A 16,119-nucleotide genomic window follows, 5' to 3' on the forward strand; every position below is an offset into this window, starting at 1 on the left:
GTTCCCCTTTTGTTAAGGCCTTGCAAAGAGACGTACAGGCTGGAGACAGTGCCTTAACAGAGATAGTGAGAAGTACTAAGAAGTTCTTGGAAGAGAACAGAGACAAGTTGCAGCCAGAGCAAATAGCCTTGATTGAGAGAAAACTGGAGGAAGTGAACAGCAAATCAAAACTGCTCAATCAGCGGGCCGAGGAGTCAAGGAAAGACCTGGACAAGGCGATGACAACAGCTATCAAGCAAGAAACTGAAAAGGTTGGAAAACCTTACAAATCTATCACCTCCCTAGTACCATGCACAAGTTAGAATTTCCTTGTCTTACACTGGCTTTATATAATCCATTTATTATAGCACAGGGCAGTTCTGTAACCTTGTATTCAGGCCTAGGAAACTCCACACAACTGCAGGCCCTATTGTAGTGTAGGACAGATAATTCTGCTCAGATCAGCAGACTTATCTGATATACTAATATGTATATTTATGCCCATTTTGTTATTGTTGTTAAACTAGAACTGTTTAATTAATTCTTCTTTCTGTAAAGTCTTTAAAGAGATAATAATAAAAAAATAAATAAAACATGAAGACTAGAAGGCCATATAGTGTAGATTTCACAGTCAGTCCACTATACTTTCTGTGCTAACTACCGTCCACATAATGTAGAAACTAACAGTAGTTGTTTTTGTCCTGTAGGTGGCAGCAGTAGAGCAGCTGGAAGAGAGCAAGATCAAAATTGAAGGACTCTTGGGCTGGTTGTCTAACGTTGGAAAGGAAAAAGACATGGAAGGAAATCTAGAGCAGGAGATGGCCAAACAGAATGGGAACCTTCCTCTGGAAAGCACAGGCACGTCGATGATTGTAGAGGAGGATGAAGCAAATGGAAACCTGCAGCAGGTCCAGACCGGCACTGTTGTGGATGGAAAAGGGAAAGCCACAGAAGGATTAGATTTAAATAAGCAGTATGGAAAAGTCAAGGTACAGGTTGTTTAATTTGTGTATTGTTTGTTAATAATACTCATCTTTTAATGTTTAATTTTGCATCCTAGCCCCATGGATGCAATACAATCTTTTGAAATTGTAATGATTTTCTACCGGTCTGGAAACTCCCAAAACATAAAATCCTAAGTGTGTGTGTGTGTGTCTGTGTGTGTGTGTGTGTGATATTTGTTAGCTATCTAGCATCCATGTAACTACTAAGATGCAAGGTGAAACAATATTGACATACAACTCTGCCTCACTATCTCTGAAATATCATGTCATTTACGCCATCAAATACAGTATGTCCCACTTATTTGGACCCTAGAAAAAATGTATTTGAAGTTTCTCATGTCCAGTGATTGTACTTAGACTGCACATTAGTCTGTTCTAAGCCTCAAGATTGTTAATAAAAAGTAAAGGAAATGGACATTAAAGCTGTGACTTAAATGTCTCAAGCCACTTAAGTGATTGACCATACATTTTGGAAAAATGACCAAACTTAAAATGTTTTCATTAATTAAACAGGCTCATCATCAGGAAATCTTGTCCCAGCAACCAGACTTTATCATTGCTACTCAGTCTGCCCAGGCTCTGCTTGAGAAACAGGGCCACATGCTTTCTCCAGAAGAGAAGGAGAAGCTGCAGAGAAACCTCCAGGAGCTGAAGGATTGCTATGAAACCACTTTGTCCAAGGCAGAGCACAAAATGAAGCAGATCCACGCGGTACAAGAAGAACTTCAGAAATTCGAAACCGATTGCAGTGAATTTGAAAACTGGCTGCAGCAGTCTGAGGGTGAGATCACAGACCTAAAGACTGGAGCATCCGACCTGGGTGTTCTGAACGGCAAGCTTCAAAGGCAGAGAAGCTTTTCGGAAGATGTGATCTCTCACAAAGGAGATCTGAGGTTCATCACAATCTCTGGACAAAGGGTGTTGGATGCGACCAAATCATTCAGCAAAGCAGATACTAGCATTGACTCAGAACTGGACGTAGATACATCTGGAGTCTGTACTGTAGTGCAAGACAAACTGGACTCTGCAGCAAATCGCTACAAAGCTCTTCACTCCCAGGTAATTTTCCAATGTTACCAAAATATTTGCTGCACAGGTACAATGTGGTGAAAACATTTTACACCATATCATAGTAATATATTGACATCTGTAGTCAAATTTGGAACTTTAATATCTAATTTAAATATAAACTAGTTTCATAGACCATGGCTATCACTATTAATCTTGGACCAGCTAATGTTATTTTAGGTAAAGTAGTCCAAGGCTAGTGCTAATCGGGGTCTGTTTCCATAGCAACAACACAATGGGAGGTTACTCTATTAGTGAGATACTTTGGTTCACCCAATTCTAATGGTCATTTTGCAGTTATATTAATGACCCTCAGACTCTTTACTCTCTAATTTTAAGTCAACATGACTAGGATTGTTAGCAGTCAGACAGTATATTTGGGTAGAGTTGTCAGTTATTGACTGACACAGCTGTAATGTTTGTATTTTTCTAATAATTTAAGTGTATATTCTCCACGGTTATCGACACATTGTTGACACAGCTTGTGTGTAGGGCCAGACTAACCCATCAAGGGGCCCTAGGCAAACATACACTTCTGGGCCCCTATCTTCTTATATGAAAAACAACAAATATCCGATTATTTATATATTATTATTTATTTATTATCCGATTATATATATATATATATATATATTAGCTTAACTCAAGCTCCACCAATTTGCAAAAGGTATATTTTTTGTTTTTAAGCTATTATAAATGGCTTTGATCAGAAGCGGTCACTTACAGTTATTTAATTATGATGACATTTTCAAGGACCGCTTATCAGCCAGAAACAGTTCAGTTGAAGGCGGTGTGCGAAATACATTTCAAAATAAATTTGTAAAAACCTGAAGCCTATGTCAAATCCTAATTGTAAAAATATTTCTAACGCCCCCCCCCCCTTTGTCGCTTACATTCTTCTTCTTCCCGTTTCTTGTGTTTTTGCTTTGCTGCCCATGAAAGAGACATTGTTTGCTGTACTCAAGCAAAGTCAAACTGACTGACCTGGAATGTACTTGTGTCGCCGCGCGAAAGTGAACTAGACAGTAAGTTCTGGGTCAGCCAGTTTGATTTTGTGTAAACACAAGTGAGATGCACTGCCTTGGCTGAAATATCAGTGGGTGAAGTTCTTCCAGTTTGCTTGCAATTCTGTATCGGTTTAAAAAAAAAAAAAAAAAAAGCTTTCATTTTGAGCCCCCCCCCCCCATGATTTTGGGCCCTAGACAAGTGCTTAGTTTGTGTATGCATTAATTCGGCCTTGCTTGCGTGTGCAGTAATACAAGAGATTCAACCCCAGTAATGTGTAGACAAAGCTCATTTTAGCTTGGAACGTGCCTGTGTCATTTTCATTGATACATACCAACAATCAGTATCTGCTGTTGCATATATGTATATATGCTTAACTGTCCCAAGTGAAAAAAAACAAAACACCCAGCACATTAACCCTTTAAGGACCAGCCCTTTTTCAGTGGGATGCTTCCCTGGGACCAGATGTTTTTTGGCTGTATTTGACTAAGACTAAATAAGGTGACCGAATTCTGATGTCCTTAAACTGGGACAATATGGAAATACTGTGAATAGCTTCCAACTTCCAAGCTACGGGGAAGCTCTAGGGTTTGTATTTTCACTTTGGCAATGTTTGATCTAATATGGGGTTTCCATCTTTTCCACAGATCAAATCCGGACATATTTCTCAGTCAGCCTAGCTCTAGCAAAACTGCAGTATACTGTAATACAGTTTAACACAATACCACCAGCTCTCAGTACAAATCAATAATCATGCAGTATACACTGTATTGTTCTCCTGATATTTTTAGCAATCAAACTTGAAAGCCAGAAAAATAGTAGCTATATCATGGTGGTCTAGAGACTAATCTTACCTGAGACAAGTAGCTGTGGTAATGAGTAACGCTGTAGTAAATCAATACAGTTTCTAAAGCGACGATCCTGTCTACGTGGTATTTTTATTTTCTTTTTTTTTACAAATAATTTCTGAACCTTGAAAAGCCTGTTTAGGTCATGGCAAATTTCATTAAAAAAAAAGACAAAATCAGTCAAAATCTACTGAGATTTGGTTTGGGTTTTTCAATGTTACTAATGGCTAGCGCTACATATGCAGTGTTTACACATACACACACGCATTTATATGTGGTTTAATTACCATTATATTATCATAAGTAACCCACATTTTACTGTAAAGCTTATGTATTTAATCACACGCAGAACAATGTAATGTAAAGCATTATTCAAATGCTAGGGGCACAGTAGAATGTACCGATCAGTGCTAAACAGTACATTTCTAATAAGATAGTGGAAATCCTTTAAGAAACTAATGTACCGTATAACAGGAAATTTTGGCTCGTATTAAATTTGCAGATTTGCTACCTTAGGATTTATCACTTAGCATGTTCACAAAGACAAATGTCAGTTTTGTATTTCTACTTTTAATTTCAAGAACATTCAGATATATTTTTACTTAATGAAATGTGTCTGCTAAAACAGTATATCTTTTACAGTAACTAGGTATAGCATCTACAATGTCACTACAGCAACTTGGAGAACAACAAAGAAGGCCTTCTAAAAATGAGTCACAGTATTTATTGTTGTTATATAGCCCTTCAGTTTTAAGATATCAGTAATTGGAAAGGATTACTAACTGCAGTACACTTTAACAATAGGCATTTGTTTTAAAACTTAGCTATGGTTCATTAACATGACACAGTGCAATGATCACAGTATCATGTAGTATTTGTTGGACAGTATTGCACGTGTGAAAACCTTAATAATAAATTTAATTAAATTTAAAGATGGTTAATAGACTAGCAAGCACTGGCAAAATCTGCTTTTTTATACAGTTTTGTATAATTTATTATTATTATTATTATTATTGTAGTAGGTTTTATTTTTTAATGGGAAAGGGGTAAGGTCAACGTGAATTGATTAAACATTTCCACAGTTTTTCCAGTGTTTTCCGGTGTTTATTGGCTATCGGGTTTTGTCAGAAGGAACTGTATAACGTACTTTTTACAGTCCTTTTTACTTTATTTTCCACTCCAGTAATTAAAAACAAACTCTTTATATATATATATAAAATATTTTTTTTCATTGTTTTACATTATTATTCAGTGGAGGTTTGGGTTTCATAGAGATAAATGTACAAACACATTTTATTCTGTTACCTAAACGACCCTACAACACTCCCTGAAAGTTTTGTAGATTTTTTTATTTTATTTTTTTAAATACGGGCAAAATACAAGACATTCTTTCACCTGAGTGATTTTGTGAATTTAGCGCCTCACACTCAACACATGGTTTAGAACTGAGCATTTATTTAAAAAATAAATAATACTAAGAACACCTATAGGCTATATTGTATAAATTCTAATTCACTAGAATCAGACGCCAGTATGTCTGCCAACAGTGATCTAATCTCCTTGCCATCTTAAAATGAAATTCTTTAGAGTGGAAATATTTATATTGTGTGCTTATCAATTTCTAAACATATGCACAGAATATTCCTTATGTCGCTGCAATACCATAATACATGTTTATTCTCAGGATCTTTATAAGCAGTAATGGAAACTATTCAATGATAGGCATTTCCAACCTGTAACACAAAGTATTGTAGCCTAGTAAGTCAATAAATTGAAGTGCGTTTTTTTTTTTGTGGTGTTTACCCGATCACAGGCCCAGAAAGACACTACGTTATGATCGTGTTTACATGATCACTGTCCTTAAAGGGTTAAATCTTTCCACCCTCAGCCAGCAAGGCAGTACAAAAAACATCCAGACCGGTTAAATGCCCAATTGACAACCATACCTATACCTACACAAGCAACTTAAAGTTTTATTGATTATTGTGAGTCATTATTGTTATATTGATGCCATTTTTGGTTTGGTTTTCTTAAATGTTAATTTGCATTTCTTTGTTTGGTATCACTGTACATCCACTGGTTATGATGTCACAATGTCCTGTTTTAATGTTTCAGTGTAACCAACTGGGTGACAACCTCAAAGATGTGGTAGAGAAATACAAACAGTATGAAGATGCCTCCACTGGCCTTGGATCATGGTTAGAAGAATCTGAAGATTTTGCAAATAAACAGCTGGCAGAACCAATTGCTGCTGACCCTAAAAATCTTCAAAAGCAGCTTGAGGAAACCAAGGCAAGCAATATCCTTAATTCATGCAATGTGTTTCAATAAAGTATAATGTAAAAACTATGGCTTGTTATATTGTCTAAGGGTGCCCAGTTGTGATGTAGGTAATTCAAAATGTAAAGAATTTGGGTTAGAAACCAAGTAAGCTTAAAAGCAAACTTATTTTATTAGATTTAATCAGTCAGAGACTGGCTTCTCCTTGACAAAAATGTAGCTATTTCCTAGCTTTTACACACTGTGTCTAAATATTTAAACAACAAATCCTTAAGTAGCAAAATGGTGCTTTAATTATCTTGGCTACTTCAATGTCTGGCTAAACTTATTCTTTCACACGGTTTTATTGGCTATTTTGCTTAATTTGTATAAAATTGTTATTACCCACAAATAAATTCCCTGTATTTCACTGTGTAGTTACTTAACTGAGAGCCTGTGAAACATAATGGGAATTAAGCTGTACAGAAAAAAAGGTGAATTAGTTATTGACAGTGATGTAGCAAATGCAGTTATTTTCAGGTGAACTTTATTTTTTTAAAATCATGTTTTAAAGTATTTGTGTACTTATCCACTTGGTGAGTGATATTTTAACCAGTATAGTATTTTAGCCAGTAATATTACTTCAGTCATAATAGCATTATCTACATTTTTTACAAACAAGACAAACGTGTATTTTCAAAGTGAATACTTCAGTCTTTGATTAACTCCTTCAAGTAACAGAATAAAATGTGTGCGTACCTTTATCGCTGTGAAACCACAAAATCTACTGAATAATATTTGTACAAAATTAGAACCAAATAACTGAATCTCATAATTAAATTTTATTGAAGTTAATTAAAGATCTTTTGAAAATACGGACCATACTATTTAATCTAAACGTTTAGAAGAAAAACACTCAACATGTGAATATCCCTAGGATGATAAAATAATGCCATTTACCTGTAGGCTCTTCAGGGACAGATGTCAGGACGTCAAGGTGCTGTGGAGAAGTTGCGGAAAACAGCTGCCGCTCTCATTGCCACAGAGGGGGACTTGTTAAGAAATCAAGATAAAATCCAAGAAACAGTGGGTATGTTCTAAGAAACAGAGCTCGTCGTCTTCCTATTCTTTCAGCTTTTAAAAAAGAGGGCATTTGTTGTTTGTGACTCTATCAATACTGATTAGTCTGATTTTTTTATTTTTTTACTCTTAAGTGTTGTCCACATACAGTATATGCATGTTAATATGAATACAAAACTGGTAATGAAACAAAACATCCACAGTTTAAGTTATCTGTAACAGTAATAATAGTATGGTACAAGATTATCTTTCTAAACGCAGAATTGAGATTTCCTACTTTATATTCGTACGGCTACTTTTAGGGATTTTATAGCAGGTTATATATCCAGGATACTCTTTTTTTTTTTTTAGGTTCTCAGCTTTTGGGATCATGCAATAAAAATGTGTCTTGTAGAAGTCAAGTAGTTGCTGTGTGCATTCACTTTAAATGTCTTGGTCAAATGGTCTAGTAAAGGTCCCAACTGGTTTCAAATATACAGATATATTAAAGAAATACATAAAACATTATGATTTTGTAATCCTTTTCCAGATGATATCGTAGAGAGGTATGATAACCTTTCCAAGTCGGTAAGTGATCGAAATGAGAAGCTGCAGATCACTTTGACACGGTCCCTGAGTGTGCAGGATGGGTTGGATGAAATGTTGGACTGGATGGAAGGAGTTGAGAAGAGCCTTGGAGAAAAAAATCAAGTGCCTTTGAACTCGACTGCAATCCAAGACATGCTCAGTAAAAGGGCTGTGAGTAGATGTTTTGTTCTAGCAAAAATAATTTTGATTACTTCATTAGTATGTTAATGCCTCACTCACACTTAAATGTACAAGGGGGTTGTGTTAGTGAGATCAATAGTTGAAGTAGCCTTGATACACCGTCTGAATACATAGAACATTCTTAAGTGGCTGTAAATGGACAAGTACCTCTGTTACAATTGCATGGCCTGGGATTACAATGAAAACTGGCCTGCAAATTTCAAGGCTGTAGGATTTCTTTGATGTCAATGTGAACACTACATTAGTTGAGTTGTGATATTTTATCACCTTACAATTTAAACACTATGGAGTCATGCTCTGCCAGTTCATATTAAACACTGTTATGTTTATGACAGGGTTGTTAACATACTGAATGTGTCTTTATTAACCATCCCCCAAATCAAAGCCAAACATAAGGTCCCAACAGAACTTGTTGTTTTTTACCAAGAATGTGCTATTGAAAATTAAAGTAACCAGCGTAAATTCCACATCTCCCTTGCACATTGATAAGAATTGATATTTCTAAATATCAGCTCCTAACCCTTGGTTCCCTTGGTCTTTTCTTCTTTAAGGTATTGGAGCAAGACATTTCAATTCGCCAGAGCAGTATCGCTGCCATGAAAGAGAAGGTGAAAAAGTTTATAGAGACAGCAGACCCTTCCACAGCTTCCTCTCTGAAAGCAAAAATGGACACCCTGTCGAAACGCTTCACTGATGCCTGTGAGAAACACAAAGAGAAGATCACCAAACTAGAAGAGCTGAAGGACAAAGTGGAGCTGTTTGAAAAGACCTCACAGAAAGTCCAGCAGTTTGTGGGCAAAAGATCTCAGGCCCTGTCTGAGACAGATGGGCCTGGAAAGAATGTCAGTGAACTTTCACAGTTAATACAGGTGTGACCTTTTTTGATTGATTAATTGATTGATTGAGATTTGTATTTATTTATAATGCTAAACATGGTATGCTAAGGAATTGTTTTACTTGGGGGTTATATAGGGGTGACTAAAGGATCTAATTTATAAAAACTCACATAAGCTTACAATTCCCATATTTACAATGAACAGTGTTTCTAGCTGATCAGTTAATTCAGGTTTCTACCCAATTTCAAAACCATTCTTGAAATATAGTGTGTGTCACAGTTGTTCATTTTCATCCCCAGGAAAATAAGGCTGAACCAGTGGAGTTTAAAGTTACAGTTCTAATATGATAGTGGTCTAACTGCATGCAACATAATCCAAAATTACTGTCAATTAACTTTCTGCAATGCTTTATGCTTTTGCCTGTTTGCCTTATCTTAATTATTTGCATAGCATGCTAATGTTACAATGTTATCTGTTGTTTGTAATGTGGCAGGACACAAATGTGGAGTTATCAGACCATGCAAAGGATGTTGAACTTCTACAGAATCTGTCTAAGGAACTTGCAGAGGCTAGCCCTGAGGGAAGCAATGTCCACATTCTTGAAAAAGTGGACAATCTTTCAAAGAAATTTAAAGAGTTTGAGGACACAGTTAAGGAGAAGTAAGGATGCAAGTATATTGCATTATAACATCATTTATGAGCTGTTTATGACTGTACAGCACTGGTAATTTTGTGTAAACTGTGTTTCTATCATAGTTGATAATCCAGTTCCTTTTGAAAAATTGTGATATAGCATAGAAAGCAGAATGAATCACTGACCAGCACTGTGGTATACTTAAGGGACTGTGTCAAGGTGATCTGCTTTTTAACTTGCAGGGAAGAAGAAGTTTCTTCTTGTCAAGGACAGTTGGCAGAATTCAAGAGTGCCGTTAAGTCTTTCAGAAAATGGCTGGATGAGTTGACGGAGAAGATCCCTCTTGTGAAACCAGCTTGCAGTGTGGAAGACCACGAGAAACATCTACAGAAAGTGAAGGTCAGAGGAGTACAGAGTTCTTTAGGAATTTCTGCTTATGACTAGTCTTTCCTTTAAGATGCTGAAAAGCATTTCAAAATGAAACTCTTCTGTGTTAATTTACCCCTTTGTTCCTTCTGATGTTCTTAGATAGATTTCTATATAGTTAACTCAGACCTTACCTCCACCCCCTACAATCTTATGCACAATTAGAATGTGTGAACCGGCTTCTAAGCCTCTTAGGTCTTGCTCAACTGTGGGGGAAGGTTGCTATTGCCCAAAAATGGTACTGCTCCAAAACCACCCTGCATGCTGTCAAAGAGGTTTGGTATGCTCCCAGGCATACCATACAAATTCCAAAAGTTATTTCATGAAATAAGACAAATACTTGACTTCGTTTTTCTCCACACAGTGTTTCATAAGTTCCACAGTGGTGTATTTGTTCAGAAGTTCAGTGTGCCTTCTGCAGCCTGGCAAATTAGAGTAATGCACAATAAGCCAAAATACATTTTTGGGTGGCAGACTTGAACTCCTCAACTGTAACGAATGCCCGCGTGATAAGGTGTTGAGATGGTGGCTAAGCATATGGGCTTCCCTGAGTACCCTGTCCTGGGACTTATGAAACACATGGTACTGTACGTACTGTGGCAACAACATATACTAGATTAACTGCCATTATTGTTTTACTGCATAAAGAGTGATTGAAGAGTACTTGGGTACAAATGTATGTATGTTTTCTAGGCCTTATTGGAGGAATGGTCATCCAAGGTTTCTGTGCTTCAAGAGATTAACAACAAAGGATCTGCACTTTGTAACTTAATAAGTGTCCTGACATCCCCTGCGAAAACAAAGACAACAGTAAAACCAGGTACATCTGGATTTCATGTGGTCTCTCACCAAAACACGTGAACATCCCTTACATGCTCTTCATTATCTTTAATTTATTGGAGTCCCAATCCCCCCCCCCCCCCCCCCCCCAAAAAAAAAAAAAAACACATTTTAGGCCGGCTTTTCAATCACATATGTGAACGCGCAAAGGCGCCTTCAATGTAAACAGGGTTTATATGGAGGCCCTGGGCCAGCACAGTAGTGTGAACAGGATCTTAGACTGATAGAATACAGTATGATAAGTACTGGAAAAGTAATGTATTCAAGTTTCATATTTACAAAAATGTTGTAGGCTACTGTTAAAGCTATCAACAGACTGGAACATTTTCTCTTTTTTCTTTAATTGGCTCATGAGTTTTGTGAAAAAGGCTCAATATCTCCTATTCGTGTGTGTGTGTGTGTGTGTGAACTAAACAATTATCCTTATTTTAGGCACAACAGTGGTAAACGGTGCTGAAACTCATGCCTACCTAACCAACAAAGGTAACAAAAATAAATGCTAAATGTCTTTTTCCACAATACGGTGATGACAGAGGGGAAGCAGAGCATTGTTGTTTTACTGGATTTGTGTCATTTTGCAGAGTTATTAGAAATGTTGATGCTGATAATTGGTAAATTAATAACAATAATAATAATAAACAAGAAGAAGAAGAAGAAATTGCAGTTATTATAATTGACACAAGTTTGATGTATGATCTTCACTTGACTTTGATCCAAATTTTAGACCTGGATAATTCCTTATTAAATAGAGGTAAGGCATGTCAGTTAAGATACAGACCAGACATACTTACTTCTGTTAAAATAAATATTTAGGAGTGATTTTTGTATATCGTTAGCAGATGATATGTATGTTACTGAAATTCCCATATATTTAATTGTCCTCAGAGCTGACCGTTGTCCAACAAAATACGTCATATATCAACCATGGCTATGAAAATGTGGGAGTTCTTCTGAAGGAGAAAGCCGGTGAACTAGATGGTATGCTTGTCAAGCTGCAAGAAGTGGAACATGAAGCAAACTCACTGATGCAATGGTTTGATGATATAAATAAAACCACAGCGTCTTGGGATGCTGTACCCACTGAGACTGAATCCATGAAAACACAGATGGAACAACAAAAGGTATACAAACAAGCATTTGCATTTTGTTTTAGAACCACAGAGGTACTGTAATTTCACAGAGTGTATTATTGCATAGTGTTGCTGTCAATTCAAAACTGTAAAATTGGAGATACTGAGAGAAAAGCTTCTGACACAATTTTGTTTCCACATTTCCACATTTTGAGGAAATGTTTAATAATCAGTGAACAGAAAACTAATTGCATGTGAGACCCACCAGCTCAAAGGCCCTTTTAAGTTAAAAAGCTAGTTCTCCAGACAAAAGCAAAAAAAAAAAAAAAAAAAAGCTTCAAAAAGAAAATATTTTGCAGTAAAAAGCCTTTAATCACTTACAAATGTTTCTTAAAATATGTGTCCTTTAATTAAAACGTAGCATTTGTTTGGTAGTTTTAGATTTGTCTTGTTAAATGGTACAAACCATGGCCTACACTGTACATGAATATTAATATGTGTGGATATGCATGACTATTTAAGTTCAAACATCATTGTGAAACACAATTTCCATGCATAATTCCACACCACGTTCACTTCTGTAAAGTAGCAAGTAGTATTTCCTTGGCTGTTTTCTTCCAATAACAGTAACTATGATGAACTGCAAAGTACCAAACCTTGCTTGTTAATGCTTCAAAGTGAAATAATATTACCCTATCTTAAAGTACCTGAGACAGGTCCAAGAGTCGGCTTCAAGCAAAAACATATGCATTTTGTACAACCTTTTATGTAATGAATAGAAAATAAATCTGTGGTGCAGATAAAAGTTTGGTGCCTCCCCAATTATGCTGTTGTTTTTTTTTTTTCCCACACTGACTTTATGTCTGTTCACAGAGCAGTCTTCAAAGAGTATTAGCATTTGTCAAATTAGACTTTTCTTGATTAAACTCTTCTGTTCATTATTGTAGACGTTTGAAGCAGAGTTGAAACAAAAGCAAGGCAAACTCCAGCAGTTGAAAGAAAAGCTGTTGGACCTGCTTGAGAAGCACCCAGACTCTCCCGAAGCTGTAAAATGGAAGCAGATGTTGGATCAGATAGGTATTGTGTTGTGTCTTCTCAGATCTTTAGAAAACTCACTTCTATTCAGCAGGTTCTTTTATAATAGAGGATTGTTACAGAAGGCTTTCAGAGATTACCAGTTCATAGAACCCATACAGTGGGATACAGAAATATTAGTTCTGAATCCAGTAACGTCAATAACTTGTAAGATTGTCTCTATGTAGTATAGTTCTGACCTTTCTCAGATGGTTACCAGTATATAGTTAAACCCTGACTTTTTTACACTTCTGTCTACATACAGAGATAAGAATATAAATGTTCTTTTTAATTTAAAAAAAAAAAAATTTGATCTTCGATGAATGATTTTTAGTGTTAGTGTGGAAATGTAAAATCAGGCTGCTTTTTTTGTTTTGTTTTTAATGGGTTGAAACTCAATTATCTATGCGATGTACTGTATAAATGTATAAATGTTTGGTTGCAATTTCAGGAAGCAACCAAAAACCCTTTAGTTTTTATCTTTTAAAATATTTGTATTTCAATTATGCATTGGTAGTTTACTAAGCCAGAACAAGGTTTGCTAAAAAAAAAAAAAAAAATCACATTTTCTAAAAATAAAAAAATTAAAAATTGAGGTGCAGGTACAACATGTAAAAAGCTTTTTACTCTGAATAACAGATATTTTATTCCAAATGTAAAGTTGTATCTGTTAATAGGCTATAGATTAGTGATCACAGTTTCTGTAGTGTGTTCTGGTGACTAATGTGCTCCCTTGTTATATTTCCATATAGATTCCACATGGAAAGACATAAATAGCTCAATGGATATGAGAAAGCAGAAGCTGGAGGAGTCATCCAAGAATCTTACTCAGTTCCAGACAGCTGAGGCTCAACTGAAACAATGGCTTGCAGAGAAGGAGCTAATGATGAGTGTACTGGGCCCTCTCTCAATAGATCCAAACATGTTAAATGCACAAAAGCAACAAGTTCAGGTAAGGTCCGTACTGCTTCAGAGAGCCCTTATCTCGGACAGATTGTCCTTTGTAACTGGAAGATATATTTTTGAAAGTTGTTTATATGTACAGTGGAACGACCAGCTAATGAATAAAATGGTCTTAATAGATAGCTAGTTTCTGCTCCCTGGTTTGTGTCTATTGACCAGGCGCCTTTGAGCTTAAGCAGAACTTGCAGGCTGGCCTTTGTCCTCCAGAGGCCGGTACAGTAGTTCTCCAGCATCCACTGGGTATAAAGAGGCAATTGGCTTGGCAGTGAGATTGGAGGATGCCTACTACCCTTCAGTTATCCTGAGCAGTTGTGGGGAATTGCTGCAGTGAGAAAACTTAATTGGACATTCAAAATTAAAGAGAATTATTTTTTTTTGTTTGTTTTTAATGGTGTCGCCATTATTTCCTTTAAAGATTCTGCAAAATGAATTTGACACACGCAAGTCACAATACAATCAACTGAACAAATCAGCACAGGGCATCTTGGAGAGACCAGGAGATCTTCCTCCATCGTGCAAGCTCTTGAGGGATCAACTGGCCGCTGTTGCGGAGAAATGGGAAAACCTGACAGGACAGCTGAGCGGCAGGTCAGAGCGAATCGACCAGGCCATTGTCAAAACAAACGAATTCCAGAACCTGCTCAAAAAGGTTTCAGAAAATGTGGATGTCTTGAACAGTAAACTAAACAGCCAGTCTTCTCTGAGCACCCAGCCTGATGCTGTTAAACAACAGCTGGAAACGGCCAACGAAATCTGCACCAAGCTTGGGGAAGAAAAGAAGAGCATTGAGGAGGCTGATGTTCTGTGCAAAGAGCTGTCAGCTTTAGTTTGTGAAGAATACCTGAAAGCAGATCTTAGCAGACAGCTGGAAAGTGTCAAAAAGCCATTTAAAGACCTTGAAGAAAGAACAGGTTGGTTTCTCTTATTTGGCAGAGTCACAAGGTTTGAATAACACTGTGTAACAAAAAAAAAAAATTTTATTGTTCCTGGGTAGTAAGTGTTATTTCCTAATTGCTTATGCCTCAAAAGTATAGAAAATGGCTATTATTCCCCACAAACTTTGGTTTTGTGACCAGGACAGTGATATTTCAAAATATCACTATTTCCAATGGGAAAATGGGCAAATGTGTGTCTTTTCGTTCACATGAAGTCAGAATAAAAAAAACATATGAATCCAAATTAACATGTATTTATACTAAAGTAATACAAAAATGACTACAAAAGATTTAGTAAATACAGTATAATTGTAAATCTCGAAAAACTACTCACTTCTAAATCTTTTGTAGTCATCTTTGTATTACTTTAGTATAAATACATGTTAATTTGGATTCATATGTTGTTTTTTTCTGACTTTATGTGAACGAAAAGACACACATTTGCCCATTTTACCATTGGAAATAGTGATATTTTGAAATATCACTGTCCTGGTCACAAAACCAAAGTTTGTGGGGAATAATAGCCATTTTCTATACTTTTGAGGCATAAGCAATTAGGAAATAACACTTACTACCCAGGAACAAAAATTGTGTTACATAGTGTAATAATTTTCTTCATTCCCTGCTGGGATTGTTTACGCATCAAGGCAGGACCAAACAGAATTAATTTATCATCTTTGCATGCTCATTGTTGTAAAATATACAGTTTAATTGTATTATAGTTTGATGATTTTTTTAACCATGATTACAAATAAACAGTTCTGTTTTTAAATAAACATGAATATAAGATTTATATGGCGGCTAGTTTTACTCTTTAATGAAATAGAGATTATTCCCAGGTACAGAATGACATTTGTTTTACAAGATGCTGAACACGTCATAAGTTCAATAGTAGCTTCTTTATTAAAGTAGTAACCTGAACGGATGATTTCCCTACAATGGAACATCTGACTCCCTAAATATAAATATATTACACTTTACAAATTGCATGGCTATGCTATTCACTGAAATGTTTTTCAAAAATGACCCCTTTGAAATTAGATAATGACAAATTTGGTAGGTGAATCAGATATAGGAAGTGAATGTGCTTATTTATAATTTCAGCATATGTGCTTGTGTCATATCCTTAAACAGTCTTGAATATATTTATCCTTTAAATTTAATTTGTTTGTTTAGGAAACAGGATACAGCAGCTTAATTCTGCGTTCGCCAGCTCTCAGCAGTTCCATCAGACGTCCAAAGATTTCCATGGTTGGTTGGATGGAAAAAGGCAGGAGCACTCAAGGACACCCCTCATATCTGCTAAACTTGAAACTCTGCAACAGAACAT

The 16,119-nt window shown here is 36.1% G+C and overlaps 1 protein-coding gene across 16 annotated transcripts in view; it reads left to right on the forward strand.

The window, feature by feature from the left end:
- The window catches only part of LOC121316843 (dystonin-like), a 184,373-nt gene that overhangs the window by 115,909 nt on the left and 52,345 nt on the right, over positions 1–16,119 (forward strand). For all 16 annotated transcript variants that reach the window (XM_041252112.1, XM_041252095.1, XM_041252101.1 and 13 more), the window contains 16 exons: positions 18–251; positions 687–968; positions 1,497–2,042; positions 6,020–6,196; positions 7,130–7,253; positions 7,773–7,981; positions 8,563–8,880; positions 9,341–9,507; positions 9,724–9,880; positions 10,601–10,727; positions 11,180–11,230; positions 11,633–11,868; positions 12,765–12,894; positions 13,644–13,843; positions 14,270–14,765; positions 15,966–16,119. The exon at positions 15,966–16,119 is cut by the window's right edge and continues 1,315 nt beyond it. In XM_041252112.1, the coding sequence (XP_041108046.1) occupies positions 18–251; positions 687–968; positions 1,497–2,042; positions 6,020–6,196; positions 7,130–7,253; positions 7,773–7,981; positions 8,563–8,880; positions 9,341–9,507; positions 9,724–9,880; positions 10,601–10,727; positions 11,180–11,230; positions 11,633–11,868; positions 12,765–12,894; positions 13,644–13,843; positions 14,270–14,765; positions 15,966–16,119 (3,608 nt within the window). The remainder of the gene's footprint in view (positions 1–17; positions 252–686; positions 969–1,496; positions 2,043–6,019; positions 6,197–7,129; positions 7,254–7,772; positions 7,982–8,562; positions 8,881–9,340; positions 9,508–9,723; positions 9,881–10,600; positions 10,728–11,179; positions 11,231–11,632; positions 11,869–12,764; positions 12,895–13,643; positions 13,844–14,269; positions 14,766–15,965) is intronic.

This window comes from Polyodon spathula, chromosome 6, assembly GCF_017654505.1.
Source record: "Polyodon spathula isolate WHYD16114869_AA chromosome 6, ASM1765450v1, whole genome shotgun sequence".
Taxonomy (NCBI): Eukaryota; Metazoa; Chordata; class Actinopteri; order Acipenseriformes; family Polyodontidae; genus Polyodon; species Polyodon spathula.